Below are 16,999 nucleotides of genomic sequence, written 5' to 3'. Positions count from 1 at the left end.
GCTCCACATCATTTGGTACTCATCTTTTGGTAAAAGAATTTAGTACACCTAGCATCCCTCTAATTTTTTAGATTACCATTTTTTTTTTTTTTTATAAATATGGGTGTTTGCACAGTAAGAATTACCTTTCTCCTAAAATATTTTGTCATACTTTTTTAAATATATATATATATATATATATATATATATATATATATATATATATATATATACTTTTCTAACTCATATCCGACTCTTATTCAACATATTTTATAATTTGTCATAAGATATGTTTTATTATTTGTGGGTCTTATATATTCAATAATTTTTTATTTTTTATTTAAAAAAAAATGTTAGAATTGGATAGTAGTTGGATAAATAACATTTCTCATTTTAATTTTTAATTACATATGGAAATACATACTTTTTTAATGTAAGCTATTAAAAATAACGTGTATTTTTTACATGTTCAAAAAATACATGACAATTGTACAGACTCATGTAGGAAACAAAATTTTAACCCAGTCTGAAGAGAAACTTTACAATTTTTTTTTTTTTTTTTTTTTGAAGATAATATGCAAAAATCAATATTTCAATAACGACTATGTTAAAGGAAAGGAGCTGATATCCAGAGAGCACTTTACTAAAAAGCCCCTATTACAGGTTTTTTCAAGTTTAACTGGGATGTGACTATGAATAAGTCATTGAGGAAAATGGGTATCTATATCGGGAGAGGTGTTGGCAACCATATCGGCTCCCAAAATATATATCATAGACCTTGATGTTGCTGAAGCCTCCGCAGCTCTGAGAGCTACGTGTAGTATCCTCAGTAATGATACCCTAAGTGCACTGAATTGTCTACAGCAATGGGGGTTAGTCATGTATAACGCAATGGTAATGAAGTAGTCCATCGACTTACGAAAGAAGTGCTAATTCTTAAACGATGAACATATCTTTTTAGATAAAACCCCCTTTGTATGGTGGATATTGCATCTATTAAGTACCTTACTTAATTGTTTTATATATTGAGATGCTTGGCTTTTTGGAAAAAGAAAAATGAAACTTCATCTTCTATCTCTGTTTGTCGGGAGAGGACAAATAACAAGGTTGCGCGGACGGATCCGATGAATTATTGGAGAGCCATGCTTAGGAGTACTTAGTAGGAAATTGCAGGGTGGCATGCATGACCAACCAACGATCGATCCTTTTTGTTTTTCTATTATCCTCTCTCTCTCAATCTCTCTCGGCGACCAAAACAAATTAGCTGGTGCAATTATGGCCCTCCAAAAATAAGTCTAGGAATCAAAAATTAGCTGGTTGTTTTAGTGATAGCATGCCAAGCATTAGAACAAAGAGAAACTTACGATTTGCGAATAAGACAGAGATCAGAGAGGCTCGTCGGAGGTATCCGTAGAACCACCTCTTATGCTTAAGTCAATAAAATAAATAAAGAAGAAAATAATAGAGTACGGGTAAGAGTCACCTCTTCTCTTTTTATAGACGTACATTTTCGGTTGCCTCTTCTTGGTAAGAGTATTAGGGGCTCCTGCCACTTATTCGTTACGATCATTGGAGATTTTCCGAAGAATATCGGGTGGTTACATAGGGTTGTCTAAGCGGTTGCCTAACTTGGCCAGGAGAATGTGGGGGCGGTTATGTGTTGTCTTGGTTGGTTACATGATGGGAAGAGAGTGATTAAGTGCACCCCGTCTAATTGCCATGCATAATTTGGGTCAAGCCTGGCTCATAGAGTCATAGGATCCCCAATTAAATAAGGTCCTAAATAGTGATAGTATAATTAAATTTTCTTTTATAAAAAAATTAAAGCCCAAATTACGACAAAAAATTTAGACCTCAATTATGGTAAAAAAAAATTAATATGCTCTTTAGTTAAGGCCTCAAATACTGTAAAAAAAATAAACACAAAGAATTGAATTTCAAGATATTAAGGAAGAAAAGAAAGAAAAATGGAATGTTACATTAATTATACCCCTAAAACAGTTACTAAACTCGTAATTTTACATGAACTTAAAACTAAGACCAAATTGTCCGTTAAAATAATTTTTACAATGAAGTAAACTAAATTCTACATAGAAAGAATTATATATAGCTCAACACAAAATGAGGGATGTTAGAAAAACCCTAGGTGCAGGTGTGCAGTTGGTGTTTTTTTGGCATTTCCCACACAAAATATGTAATGTTGAAGTTAAATGTCGCCTAACAAAAATGAATTTGGTAAGTCATTCGGAAAAAATTAAATATTTCAATATGGAAAAGGCTCCACCTAAATTTGTCGCCTTAGACCTCAAAACTATTGAGTCGGTCTTGATTTGGGTGTTCCTAGCTCCATCTCGAGTCAAGACGAGTTACAGGTTTTGGTCGTGGGCCTTTCGTCAGCTTGTCACAGCCAGGCCGGCTCAAGTTCCCTTAGTGACATTTGAGCATCTCGGTGGACTTTGCTTGGTTGGAAGATGTTCGTGGGACACCATGGCCCATGTCCATCGTGGGCGCTCTTGGGGGACTTTTTTTTTTCTTTTTTTTTTTTTCTTTTTTTGTAGTTTGAAACAATGTTATAATATAATGTATAGGTAAATGTTTCGTGTTTTTTTTTTTTGAGTCTTTTGTTATTGTATTTTTGTGTTTTGTTTTCCCTTAAAGCACCGTCTTAGGCGTCCTAGACTATGGCCAGTCTGTAATGTCTAGAATGAACAAAAAGTTGAGAAGAAACAGAAAGTAGAGGCCATGATAGATTGATAGGTGTAAAAAGGAATTAAGGTGGGAGGTGATACAAAAGTGCCACTAAATAAATAAATAAAAGGCGAAATCCACGTATATATCTTCATATCCTAATTATTATCAAATCTTAGAATTGTTTGGGCTCCATGATAGGAAGAAGACAAGTTCACAAAACAGTAGAAAGCATGTGCTTTTCTATTAAAGGACAAATTAAGATTAGGTGTGCTGTGATTCGATCACCATCTTTTTGTATCCCTTTACCACTGCACAACAAGGAAAATCCGTACTATTTGAGTTAGATATAAGATATTTTGTTTATTAACTATCCATTTACTTGCTTAGAAAAAGAAAAAAAAAATCCATTTAATTTGAAGGTTTAAAAAAAATATCATTTTCAAAACACAGTTAATGCATAATTTTCAAAAATGCAATCGGATTTTTGGAAAAATCATCATTGGGACTCTAAAATTGTGCATTTTAAAAACGCATTTCCTTACCTGTTGTGTTAAAACGCGTATTTTTATGTTTTCAAATTACAATGGATTCACTTATTGTCTGCAATTTTGTTTGAAAACGTGTGTTCAAAATCGCCGATTCAAATACACTCTTAATTAGAGTGAGAAAAGAAATTTTGAAGGAGTGCTAGATAGGTGTTAGTCATGATAGATAGTGGAAATAAGTGTCATTATGGGCTTCTATAAGGGTGGATCAATAATTATGGAAAATGCAATTTTATCTCTTATTTTTTATGCTAGCTAGTATCCATAGTAAGGTGGTGTGGCTCAATTGTTGGGAGACATAATTAGTACCATTATAAGAAAAACATGATGATCAATAGGTCTAAGCCTAAATTTAAAAGGCGGGGTTTGTGGAATTATGTCCCCAACAAATAATTTGCACTCAAGACCACAAGGTTTGAAAATCAAGATAGAAAAAATAGTAGACCCGCGAGGTATTATCACGGACGAAACTAGGGGGTCAGGGGGATTAGGCTTGATTTCTATCAAAATTAGGCTTGACTCTTCATTCATAGTTTGATCATGACGATTAAATTTGAGTTTCATTCATGAATGCGTGCTCTTTCCTCCTCGTGCTGCCGCATATGATTAAGTGTGGAGAAAATTATTTGTTTTGAGAAAAGAAGAATAAATTCCCCCTCACCCCCCCCCCCCCCCCCCCCCCCCCCCCCCCCCCCCCCCCCCAAAAAAAAAAAAAAAGGGATAATGGGAAAGGAGGAAAGAAGTTGATCATGATCCATGGAAACGTAGGTAACTTCCTAATAAAGTTCCAAAGTAGAGATGATGGCAATGTGGGAGGGTACGTCCTATGAAAAGAGCCCACTCATAAGCAAATTTAGTGAGAAATATCTCCACTACTGTCTACTGCTAAGAGCCCACGGGATTTGATCTTCTGCTAGGGATAAAGCTAAAGCTACTTCTTTAATTTCTTTTGCCAATAATTGGGTGCAGATAATTACGACCCAATACCGTCAAAATTCCAACGTTTGAAATGAGAAAGTATGGTTTGGTAACACTTTTATGTCTGGTTAGAACATTTTTTCAAACAAAATAACAAAAAAAATATTATCTAAGGCTAACCACTATTAAATTATGGATATAAACCTGAAAATGGAGAGTAAGAAAGTTTTTTCAAAGCTTATCAATAACAAATAGGTGGACCACGAAGCTTTGATCTAGGCTAGGGGTTCATTATTTGTGACGATATTTTATTTATTTATTTATTTTGAAGGAAAACATGTTTTAGTCCTTGAACTATTGCCTTATTTTTATTTTTGCATTCAAACTTTAATAAGTGACATCAAAGTCTCCCCATACTACCATCGTGTATGAATTTAGATATTTTTACATTTTTCTTTTCAGAATATTATTGAAGTTATGAAAAAAATAAATAAATAAATAAGGGGGCTAATGTGAAAAAGGCCATCCCTTTTTGGTATTTTTAGTTTTTCTTCCTTTTTGTTTAATTTTTTAATTTTTTAGTTATTAATAACTTTAAGGGTATTTTGAAGAGAGAAAAAATGCAAAAAAAAATATTTAATTTGACACACTGTGACACTTGTAATATGGGGGGCTCTGATATAAATTTTTAAAAAATTTAGACTCATAAATAAAAATGTAATAATAGCTCAAGGCCTAAACTATATCTTTCCCAAAAAATTTCCTGCTTAATGTTGTGCAAAATAATACTCATCTTCTAAGATGTTTGTTGACTGGTAATAAGCAGGAAAAAGAAGACCCTCGAAACACATGGAAAATACAAGAATATTTGTGATAAATTTAGTATGTGGAATGATTAATTCATTAAAAAAATTGGATAACTACCTCAAGTGTAGCAGCAGGTACGTGGCCGACTCTCCCTAGGGGTTGGTCAACCACCCATTGAAATTAACATTTTCTAGTTTTTTTTTTTTAATTTTTTTTAATTTTTAAGCTTGAAAGAAAATAAAAACTGAGATAAGTAATTTTTTTTTTTTTTTTTTGAAAAGACTGTATTCCTCTAAGAATAACTATTCCTTTCAATTTTAAGATGGTTAATTGTTCATCTTCGTAAAAGAGTAGTAGTTATTCCCTTGAAATAGCTATTCTTAAGAATAAACCTCTATTAAATAAAAACATTCCTCTTCAAAGGACTATTCCACAAATCAAATGAGCCCTAAGAATATAAAACGGTAGAATAAAATAGCCTTAATACTATAGTATTATATATTCTCAACACTTTGAAAATTTCATTCCACCTTTTTTCATTTCTAATAAAAATTATTTATTTTTTTAATTAATAATAAAATAATTATAATTCCACCTACCAATTAAACATACCTTAGTGGCTTAGTTACCTTAGTTGCCGCCGGCCCTAACCATGTGCTCCCTTGTTAGAAAAAACATGTCTCAATTGGAAGTTTTGAGGTCGATATTGCCGGTGGCCAGAAGTGACAGAAAGAGACACATACAATAACTAATGTATTTTTAGCCAAATTATGAGACATTAGAGACCAGGGTGCATTTTTTTTTTTTGTCAATTTGAATAATTAGTTATATGGATTTTTGACCAAACAACTTCTATTTTATAGTCTCTGGAACTGCATGTTCGATCATTATCTTCTTGTTGAACAGGTGGATTCTTCTGATACAGGCATGGCTTTTATTAATGAGTTGTTTGTCTATTTCTTTACAGCCAGAGAAACCTAACTTCCATGTTGTAATGGTGCCAGATACAAACGTTGAAGCACAGCTATATTGTAGAGAAAAAAAAAAAGCACAACTTGGGTTAGGATCTTGGGTGTCAAATGCTCTCACGTGCGAGTTCAAACTATTTTTCAACAAGTAAAGCTGAACATATAAAATATTTAACTTAAAATGAGAGGTAAATTATGGAGTTATGGTTTGAACTCATTATCATTTCTCTAATACTATGTTAAATTGCAATTTATCCCAATTAATGGCTTAAGTTGATAAAAATAATGAATTTAATAATCCAATATATATATATATATATATAATTTAATGAGATGCAATGAATTAAAAATATTATAAAAATCTTGTTGAAATTTAAACTATTCAACTAAAAAATGTGGTCAAGGTTTTAGAAACTTCATTGTAGAATTATGTAGATAATCTATAGCACTATAAGGACTTTTTTCTCAAAATATTTAAAAGAAGATTTGAGCCAAAAAGGAGACAAAAACTATGTCATAATTCATGGAAAAATTCTCGTATATTTCTTTCTTATCTTTTACATAGAGTATACTAAATATATATACAATAGGAGGATTCTTTCTATACAATGATAGAAGGATTTTATGGCTACTATCGTGGGCATTCCTTAGATAGAAGGATTGATGTCCTTATATCATGGGATTTACAATGGAACCAATCCCATAATATCCTCTTATGACAACTCATGCTAACACTCCCCCTCAAGTTGGTGCGTACAAATCTCGAATGCCCAACTTGTCAAGTGAGTTGTAGAATTCTCTATTGCCAACTGCCTTTGTGAGTACATCTGCTAACTGATCCTCGAACTTAACAAAGGGAAACTGAATTATTTTGTTTTCAAGGTTTTGTTTTATGAAATGTCTGTCTATTTCCACATGTTTGGTTCAATCATGTTGAACAGGGTTGTGTGATATATCAATTGTAGCCATGTTATCGCAAAAAAGGTCCATCTCACAACTTGGAGCAAAGCCAATCTCTGTTAACAAACCTTTAAGCCATAGTAGCTCACACAAGCCTTTGGTTATCCCTATGAATTCAGCTTCTGCACTACATAAGGCCATCACATTCTGCTTCTTACTTCTCCACGTCACAAGATTTCCACAAACGAACATAAAGTACCCCTAGATTTCCTGTTTGAAATATTTCCCACCCAACCAGTGTCGGTATAGCCCTCAACTCTGAGATGATAATTCTTTGAGAAGATAAGTCATTTTCCCAGAGATGACTTCAAGTATCGGACGATTCTAGTTACAATGCCCATGTGTTCCTCACTCGAACAATGCATGAACTGGCTTACAATGCTCACAGCGTAGGCAATGTCAGGGCGAGTATGCAAGAGATAAATAAACTTTCCTACTAACCTTTGATACTTCTCCTTGTTTGCCGGTGTCTAGTTCGAGTATTCCTCGAGCTTGTGGTTTTGAACAATTGGTGTCTCAGCAGGCTTGCATTCCAGTAATCCCACTTCTGATAATAAATCTAGGATATATTTTTGTTGGGATAGAAATATACCTTGCTTTGATCTGGCAACTTCTATACCCAAAAAATATTTGAGTTCTCCGAGGTTCTTCATTTCTAATTCGGTCGCCAATTGCTTTTGGAGTTGTGATATTTCTTCCGTGTCATCGCCTATGATAATCATATCGTCGACATAGATTATTAAGGCAGTGACCTTGCCCAATTGATGTTTCAAGAATAGCATATGGTCTGAGTTGCTTGGTTTGTAGCCATATTTCTTCATTGCCACATTGAACCTTCCAAACCATGCTCTAGGAGACTAATTTAATCCATACAATGCTCGTTGTAATTTGCACACCACTGCCATGTCATCATTTGCTGTGTATCTTGGTGGGACATCCATGTATACTTCCTCCTCGAGCTCACTATGGAGGAAGGTATTCTTTACGTCAAACTAGTGCAACTGCCAGTCAAGGTTTGCTGCAAGAGATAACAAAACTCTTACTATGTTCAGCTTTGCCACTGGTGAGAAGGTTTCTTGATAGTCTACTCCGTACGTCTGTGTGTAGCCTTTAGCTACTAGCCTTGCCTTGTAACGATCGATTGAGCCATCTACTTTGTGCTTGATAGAGAATACCCATCTGCACCCTACTGTCTTCTTTCCTTTGGGTAAGGAAACAAGAGTCAATGTTTCATTTTTAAGCAGTGCCTCCATTTCTTATTTCACAGCCTAAGGTTTGCTACAAGATATAACAAAACTCTTACTATATTCAGCTTTGCCACTGGTGAGAAGGTTTCTTGATAGTCTACTCCGTACGTCTGTGTGTAGCCTTTAGCTACTAGCCTTGCCTTATAGCGATTGATTGAGCCATCTACTTTGTGCTTGATAGAGAATACCCATCTGGACCCTACTGTCTTCTTTCCTTTGGGTAAGGAAACAAGAGTCCATGTTTCATTTTTAAGCAGTGCCTCCATTTCTTCTTTCACAGCCTGAGGTTTGCTGCAAGAGATAACATAACTCTTACTATGTTTATCTTTGCCACTAGTGAGAAGGTTTCTTGATAGTCTACTCCGAACGTCTGTGTGTAGCCTTTAGCTACTAGTATTTAGCTACTAGCCTTGCCTTGTAGTGATCGATTGAGCCATCTACTTTGTGCTTGATAGAGAATACCCATCTGCACCCTACTTTCTTCTTTCCTTTGGGTAAGGAAACAAGAGCCCATGTTTCATTTTTAAGCAGTGCCTCCATTTCTTCTTTCACAGCCTGAGTCCATTTGGGGTCTATCAAGGCGTCATGAATATTGTAGGCACCTGGCATGAGGAGAGTTCATCCGCAAATGTCTGAAGTTGTTTGGACAGCCTTTCTGTGGACACATAATTCATAATTGGATACTTTGAGCTCCGCCCTCCAATCTCTGGGGAATATCTCCTTGGTGGCTTGCCACGGTTATGCTTGATAGGTGTATCCATATCATTAGAATTTAAGGGGATAGTTGGATTTACCTCAAGGATATTCTCAGGAGATGGGTCGTCAGGTATTGAGGAATGAGGGGTGTCCATGTCATCTTCCGGTGGTGTAGGTACTTCTCTGAGACTTGCCTCATCTTCGGAGGACAAATCTCATCCTGCATGTACTTGTTCTTCTTCACTATCCGGAATTTCATTTACTTGGATTTCTATTTCATTAGGTCTTGCCCAGTCAAGACCTACCAAATTTGCCTCTTCATCAGTAGGCTCCCCTTGAAGAGAAGAATTGGATATTGGAGAAGGGAAGAATGACTCAGACTCCAAAAAAGTGACATCTATAGACACGTAGGTGCAACGATGGACCGGATCGTAGCACTGATATCCCTTTTGATTGAAGGCATACCCCAAGAACAAGCAGCGGACTGCATAGGGGTCCAGTTTCGTGCACTGATTCTTATGTAGATGGACAAAAGCAACACACCAAAAAACCCGAGGTGGGAGCATTAACATGGTAGGAAAGGGAACATACTTCGAAAGAGTTTGGAGTGGAGTTTGAAACTCCAAGACCTTGGAAGGCATCCAATTGAAGAGATGGACAGCCATTGCGATTGCATCAGCCCAATGTCTATTACGTACATAAGTGCCGAACAAAATAGCCCGAGCAGTTTCCAAGTCATGACGGTTCTTTCTCTCGGCTAACCCATTTTGTTGAGGGGTTTGTGGGCATAAGGTTTCATGAATAAGGCCGTGGTTCTGGAAGTAGGCCCGAAAGTGCTGATTTACAGATTCCCCTCCATTATCTAATCTGAGAATTTTAACTTTAGCAGAAAATTGATGTTGGACCATAGTGTGAAAGGATTTAAACACACTCAGAACTTCATCTTTATGTTTCAGCAAATTGAGCCAAGTCATACGAGTACAATCATCAATAAATACCACAAACCAACGAACACTAAATATTGTAGAAACTGGGGAAGGGCCCCAGACATCAGAGTGAATTAAAGCAAAAGGATCAGTGCTTTTGTTCAAACTAATTGGAAAAGAAGTTCTGTGACTTTTAGCAAGAATGCAAGTCCCGCATTTGGACTCAATTATTGATCTACTAGAAAACAAATCAGGAAATAGATGCCTCATATAATTGAAGGACGGATGCCCTAACCGACTGTGCCAAAGCCAAAGCTGTCTCTCTTTATTGTCAACCGGATGACGCGTGTGATGTGCTAGGCCCATATTAAAATCATCCGCGTAGTAGAGCCCCCCCTCTTAGTACCACGCCCAATGATCTCCTTGGTAAGAATATCCTAAAGCAAACAGAAATCGGAGTACATTAGCACAACACAATTCAAGGCTGTTGTTACTTGACTCACAGACAGTAGTTTATGAGACAAAGAAGGAACAAGCAGTGTATGGGTTTAAAGATGATGTAGGTGATATGTTTACTGTGCCAGCCCTTGTGACCGAAGACAAAACCCCATTGGCATTGGCGATGCACGTCCGTCGGGCCCGGGATTTTTGGAAAAAATCTGTCGAGTCAAATGTCATATGATCGGATGCTCCAGAATCCACTACCCATGCATTGCTGTCATCATTATCACGTGAGGGGCTAAGTAATGCAGGGCTACATATACCTGGATCGGTGGAGACCTTTTCCTCAGGTGGTTCGGCAGACTCGGCAGGGGTGGACAAAGACAATCGGGTCTCGGCCATGGCTACAGCAGCTTGGCCCATTCCACCGTCAAAGCCGGTAACGTCCCGGCATTTGCGTGCCTAGAGGTCGGTCCACCATTCGAGGTACCCATGCCATTTAAAGCAAGTTTTCCGAGTGTGTTTCTGGTTGCCTCAATGGGAGCACTTCAATTGGTTTCCATCAGAAGGTGCTTGGGTCTTGAAGGTTCCAGCTTTTCCATTGCTCAAAGATAGAGACTTGGTGGGAGGCGGTTGTCCGGGTTTGAAGCTCCTAGAGGCCAGGACAGCTCTGGGAGTTTTGATGGAGTCCTCGGTGATCGTGACAGCTTTCCGGACAGCCTTTTGGCAGACATGAGCGTACGCTTGCTCAATGGTCGGGAATGGATGCATCTGGAGAATATCACCTAAAATCTTATCAAGCCTATCATCAAGCCCATCTAGGAAGACATAAACCTGGTCTTCTTGGATCATATCATTGTAGTGTTGGATGTCAACCACGCATTCCATAGGATTTGGCCTCCGAAAATCTATCTCCCGCCATAGTCCTTAGAGGTCTGTGAAGTGTTTTTCCAAGTGTCCACCGGCTTGCTTCAAACGAGTCACCCGTCGTCAAAGATCATATACCTGAGAGGTGTCGCTGCCATCAAAGAAGGTCATAGCAATGGAGTCTCATACCAGTTTCGTAGTCAGGAATCGAATGAAGTTTTCGATCAAGGCTGGGTCCATGGAATTAATCAGCCATCCCTTGACAATGGCATGTCCATGCGCCACTTGTGGAAGGATGGATCGCTTGGTGGTGGTTGATGAATGTCGCCATTGATATATCCCAACTTGTCTTTGCCAGAGATATACATCTTGACAACTTGGGACCAAAGGGCATAGTTGGTGTCGTCCAACTTGATGCCGATCGGTGCAGCAGTAGAGTCATTGATCTGGGTCTAAGCCGAAGTTTTGGTTAGAACTTCGTTCATCTTGCTGGTTATTTCGGTGAATATAGTGGATGGTTCTAGAGTGTCAGGTAGTAGGGGTGAGGTAGGTGGAGGCCAATCGATCATTGTTGGTTGGGTGAAGAATGTGTGGTGGCTAGGTTAGGGTGAAAGGGTAGGGCACAGGATCTTGCCATGCTTTGATACCATGTCATAATTCATGGAAAAATTATCGTCTATTTCTTTCTTATCTTTTACATCGAGTATACTAAATATATGTAAACATGAGGATCCTTTCTATACAAGGATAGAAGGATTCTATGGCTACTATCGTGGGCATTCCTTAGATAGAAGGATTGATATCCTTATATCATGGGATTTACAATGGAACCAATCACATAATATCCTCTTATGACAACTCATGCTAACAAACTATTCAACCAAGACAGGGACAGTAGATACAACTATACAAAGGTGTATTCAGCAATGTCCAGGAGCTCCTATTGAAGTTCCAAGACATGGAAAATGAGAAAAGGAAGCACAAACAACAAAGTTGATCGCCATGGATCGAGAATACCCTTAAATCTAAACTTATGGCAAAATGGTCATTTTGTTTAACCTTCAAATGTTTGGTTATTATAGGGATCATTCCATAACCCTATCGAACGTTCGAGAATCGGATAGAATCTCAATTTCTCTTAAAGTTCATCACTTTACCTAATCTAACACAACCTAAGGCTCTTTTATCACATTTAACATTGTCATAATCACAATAAAAACTTCGTGCACAACAAAGTACGTCCAACATCATTAACTGACTAATCATCAATAATCTTATCTTAAAAACTTAAGACAACCCTTGAATATTAAACCCAAAACCTAGATCTACAAGCTAGGGTTGTCTAAATCAAAAAAACAAAACTAACATAAGATAATTAGTGATATACTTTAACATACTAGCAACATCAAACAAAATGAGTTTAAGTTAAAGAGATTACATCTTCTTGAAAATAAAACCACAAGAGGGCTCTTTGTCTCTCCAAACCCCCCCTCTCTCTCTCACACACACGCACGCACCCTTATTCCAAATAGAGCATACTTAATCCAAATTAAATTTAGGGGTATTATAGTTTAAGTCGAAGATGTAAGTATAAACTTATCGACCCTTCACTATTTTACATAATCATAATGTAAATATGATTTCGTTGAGCTTTGTTATTTTGCATATGAATATGATTATAGTTTCAAATGTTTTTGCATATTTGTTATATGAAAAAGTATTTTCAACGGAAATGTTTTTTGAAAAAATTGAGGTTTGGAAGAAAAGCTAGTTTTGCGAAAATGCATGATGTTGCATTTGCAAAGTATAATGTGAAAAGTTGTGAAAAAAAAAATGCGAGTGTAAATCCTTAGATAGTTATGTGAGGGTAATTCACATGACAAACCCTTAGATAGTTATATGGGGGTAAATCGTATAACAAAACTTCGTATAGTCATGTCCGGGTAATTCGCCTGACAAACCCTTAGGTAGTTTTGTGGGGGTAATTTACATAACAAAACCTCTGTAATACCCCGATTATTAATTAAGGTTACAAAAGCCTAAATTAATGATAATAAGTTATTAAGGTTGGTTAAGGGAGTAATTTTTTTATTTTTTGTCCTAGTCGAATGTTCGACGTGTAATGCCACACGTTCAATAAAATAGTGAACCATATGTTTGAGGCTTACGTCATGAACGGTTGATCTTATGACACATGTTACTTTTCAGGCATCATGCATTGTGTCAAAAGGTATACCAAACGTTTGACCATAGGAAGTCGAACGTTCAACTAAACCTAAATCCGTTGAATAATACAGTACACCAAACGTTCGACAAACGTAGACCGAACGTTCAACGTTTGGTAGAATTGTGTAAGGACAGCTCATCCTGATCTTCAGATTTCCAAGCCTATAAATAACCCAAGCCCTACGCCTTTTCATCCTATTTCCGCCCTCTCTTACTCAGTGCATTCCTTATGAGTGTATGAGAGAGCTTTGAGAAGGAATGAGTTCTTTTCACACCAAAGAGGTAACTTTCTTAGATTAGTTTGTTTTAATAGAGTTGGTATGTTGTTTACTTACTGTTTTGATAATTTCTCTAGACATATTTGCTTGGTTTTGGCTTTAACACTAGCTTAACAATGGATTAGTGACTTGATGAGATTTAACGTACCAAGTTTTGTATGGAGTTGGTTTAGTGGCTTAGGACTATATTAGGGATCATATTAAGACTTTAGGGCTTAGGTAGATATGGTTTTATGACTTTCAGGTTCGAAAATGGGATTCTACCTAGTACCGAACGTTCGAACCTTCCCTAGATAAACCTTCGATGTCAAGGCAGAACATTCGAATTTTCTATCCGAACGCTCGACAATCGGGCAATGAACCGATTTTGAGCTTATTTAAGGTTTAAGGCTTATTTAGCTTGGGTTTAGAACTAATAATATATATTTTCTCAAATTTCGAGGTTGTGGAGCCTCATGTGGATTTTGTTGACAAGCCTTACAACACAAGTGAGTAAAAACTCACATTGATAGTTGTTATTATTTTTCCGTCATAACATAATTATTTTGTGTACCATATTTTTATATGACAGTTGTATAAAATTATATATATAGAGTAATGACATATGGAAGACTTCTATCCACCTCTTATCCCCCAAATGTGACGTAGTTTTTAAAATTACTATTAAATCAAAATCTAACAGTAATCAATCCCAAATTCAATGGCGATTTTAAAAACTACATCATCTTTGAAGGATAAGAGAGAAATAGAAGTCTTGCATATAAAAGAGAGAAATAGAAGTCTTGCATATAGCATTACTCATAATTAAATAGCATTCCTCATAGTAGAATCGAATATTTGTGATCTATTTTTGTTAACTTTCCTAGTTTAACGAGTGCTTTGTCAAATCGAGGATCACATAACGAGGCTTGGGTTCCCACTTTCAAGGAAAGCAACTGTTAGACAAAGGGCTTGTTTAGTTCGTGGAATAAGTCCTTAGAATGGAATAATTATTCTTTTGGAATAGTTATTCTTTTATTTAGGAGATACCTATTCCTAGGAATAGCTATTTGTGAGAGAATAGACAACATTTTCTAAAAAAATCTATATTTTTCTTTAATTTTTTCAAACTAAACTTTAAATAATTAAAAACAAAAAACAAAAGAACTTGTTGAATCTACGGGTGGTCGGCAACCCACAATAGACCTCAAGGGTGGTGCGGCCCCCCTACCCCCCCCCCCCCCCCCCACCCCAAATTCAACGAGTTATTTAGGGTGGTCGGCCACCCATAAATTCAACGAGTACTTTTGGGTTTTTTTTTTTTTTCTTAAAAAAAAATAAAAAAGAGTTGAGTTTTAGAAAAAGAAAAAATTATGGAGGTTTTTTTAAGTAATTTTGGTTCAATTCAAATTATTCAATTGTGGTATATATGTTTTCACCAAACTAAGGAATTATAATAACTATTTAATTTTATTATTCTTCATTCTCAGTAATAACTATTCATTTTCTTAATGGAATACTCATTTCATGTACTAAACAAGGCCTAAAAATGAGGCACGGGACCGGTAAAATTATTGTGAGAGAGGTCAAGAAGGCTTAGTCGGAGGGACGAAAAAATCTTCGGTACCTCACCAGAAAGTTGGTTGTAGGAGAGATTTAGATACTTAAGAGTCGGTAGAGATCCCAAAGAAGATGGGAGTTCGCTGGAAAGTGAATTGTTAGCCATGTTTATGTCTGTGAGGGAGTCACAAGAGCCTAATGCCTCTGGTATTGAACCAGAGAACTTGTTATTCTGCAAATGAAGATTGCCCAATTGCTTCAGTTCACCAATACTAGAAGGAATGTCTCCCCAAAACTGATTGTTGTTCAGTTCAATGGAGACCAGAGACGTAGCGCCTGAGATCTCGGTCGGTAATTCACCCGATAAACGATTGTTTCCGACAAACAACTGCCCGAGAGACTTGGCGTTCTTGATATCAGAGGTAATCAGGCCTTGGATATTATTCGACGTGATATCAATTATATTCACGTTTGGTAATCCCCAAATTCCAGCGGGAACGGTGCCAGAGAGAAGGTTCTGGGGGACTCTGAAACGAAGCAGAGTCAAACAGATGGCGTAGTTGGTTGGAATTTCGCCAGTGAATCTGTTGTTGAGCAACAAAAGCTTCTTCATAGTACCTTGCATGCACATATCTGGCGGGATTTGACCGGTCAAGAAATTATCGGATACGTCGATGAAATTGAATTTGGCCCAAGACCCAAGCTTCTGGGGCAGAGGACCAGTCAACTTGTTCTCATATAGAGAGAGGTTCACCAACTTCTTGAACTCGCCCAATTCGGCCGGTACTTGCCCTGTAAGGTTGTTTTTGTATAGTTGCAGACTCACTAGGTTGGTTGAGAACCTCAGCTCCGACAAATCTCCTTCGAGATAGTTCATAGAAGCATCAAACATCTCGAGCTTTGTGAGGTTTCTTAAACTCGCTGGAAGTTTTCCTGTGAACGAGTTGTTGTAGAGCTCGAGCTGCCATAGGTTCACTAGGTTCCCTATCTCTGCTGGAATCTCTCCAGTCATGTTATTGTCGGCAAGCTCCAAGTTGATGAGCCCTGTGAGAGTTCCAATCCCAATTGGGATTGTTCCTTGGATGTTGCAATTAGAGAGGTAAAGCCAATCCAGATTGGTGAGCTGAACGACATCGTTTGAAATTGGACTGGGACTCAAAGGGTTGTCTCCGAGGCTCAGTCGGATAAGACCCTTCATGTTTAGAAGCGAATTCCATGGAAAAGTGCCAGAGAATCCACTGTTGTTCAGGTGAAGATACTGCAATTCGCTGAGAGACGATATCTCTGGAACAGGGCCAGTGAAGAAATTGTTTGCCAAGTCCAAGTAGTGCAATTTCACGCATTTGTTCAAGTCCTGCATGATCGAACCATGCAAGAGGTTGAACCCAAAGGAGAGCTTTTCCAGCGATTGGAGCTGGCATATGTAATCCAGAGGAAGAGTCCCCGTCAAGTTTTGGTTCGAAAGCTCGATTTCTCTAACGAAACCGCCTGAGTTGCAGGTGATTCCGGTGAAATGGCAAATGGAATATTTGTTGGGTTCCCATGTGCCGAAGACACCAGTGTTTGATTGTTGGAGCGCGGATTTTAGTTTCGTGAGAATCTGAAGCTCGTTGGATCGGACACTGAAGAGAAGGGACAGGAAGGAAAGGAGACACAGTTGGGCCGACGACATGTCGTCTGATGGATGGGATGGTCTTGCTAAATCTTTTGTGGGTCCCTCTATTTAAATAGTGCTATTTTAATTTGCTAGATTTACAGGAAGCCACATGTTTTTAAATCCATACTATTTAAGAAAGTCAATTCTTACTAGAATGGCGGGAAGCCCTACATTTTATTTTAAGAAATGCTTGGTTGTACACTTTCATTTCACTCCTATTTCACAGTTATCTACGTAGATCAATAATGTTGTTA

General features: G+C 37.3%; 1 protein-coding gene across 1 annotated transcript; it reads right to left on the bottom strand.

Moving 5' to 3' along the window:
• Positions 1-9,026: 9,026 nt before the first annotated feature.
• LOC133866292 (receptor-like protein kinase 7) lies at positions 9,027-16,760 on the bottom strand. Its single transcript, XM_062302819.1, has 3 exons — positions 15,079-16,760; positions 9,403-9,466; positions 9,027-9,320 (listed from the first exon to the last, which is right to left on the bottom strand). The coding sequence occupies exons 1-3, from the start codon at positions 16,758-16,760 to the stop codon at positions 9,027-9,029; spliced, it is 2,040 nt and encodes a 679-aa protein (XP_062158803.1).
• Positions 16,761-16,999: the final 239 nt, after the last annotated feature.

The sequence above is a fragment of the Alnus glutinosa genome, chromosome 4, assembly GCF_958979055.1.
Source record: "Alnus glutinosa chromosome 4, dhAlnGlut1.1, whole genome shotgun sequence".
Taxonomy (NCBI): domain Eukaryota; kingdom Viridiplantae; phylum Streptophyta; class Magnoliopsida; order Fagales; family Betulaceae; genus Alnus; species Alnus glutinosa.
Note: the sequence above shows the minus strand (reverse complement) of the source record. Positions and strands in the feature narration are given on the sequence as shown.

Excerpts from the sequence above, each read along its gene's own strand:
- LOC133866292 (XM_062302819.1), bottom strand. The coding sequence starts at position 16,760 with ATGTCGTCGGCCCAACTGTGTCTCCTTTCCTTCCTGTCCCTTCTCTTC. Across the intron at positions 9,467-15,078 it reads TTTACCGGTCCCGTGCCTCA|ATCTCTTCAATTGGATGCCT; the intron begins TTTTTAGGCCTT and ends CAATGGCTGTCC. Across the intron at positions 9,321-9,402 it reads CCACTCCAAACTCTTTCGAA|TGCACGAAACTGGACCCCTA; the intron begins GTATGTTCCCTT and ends CATAAGAATCAG.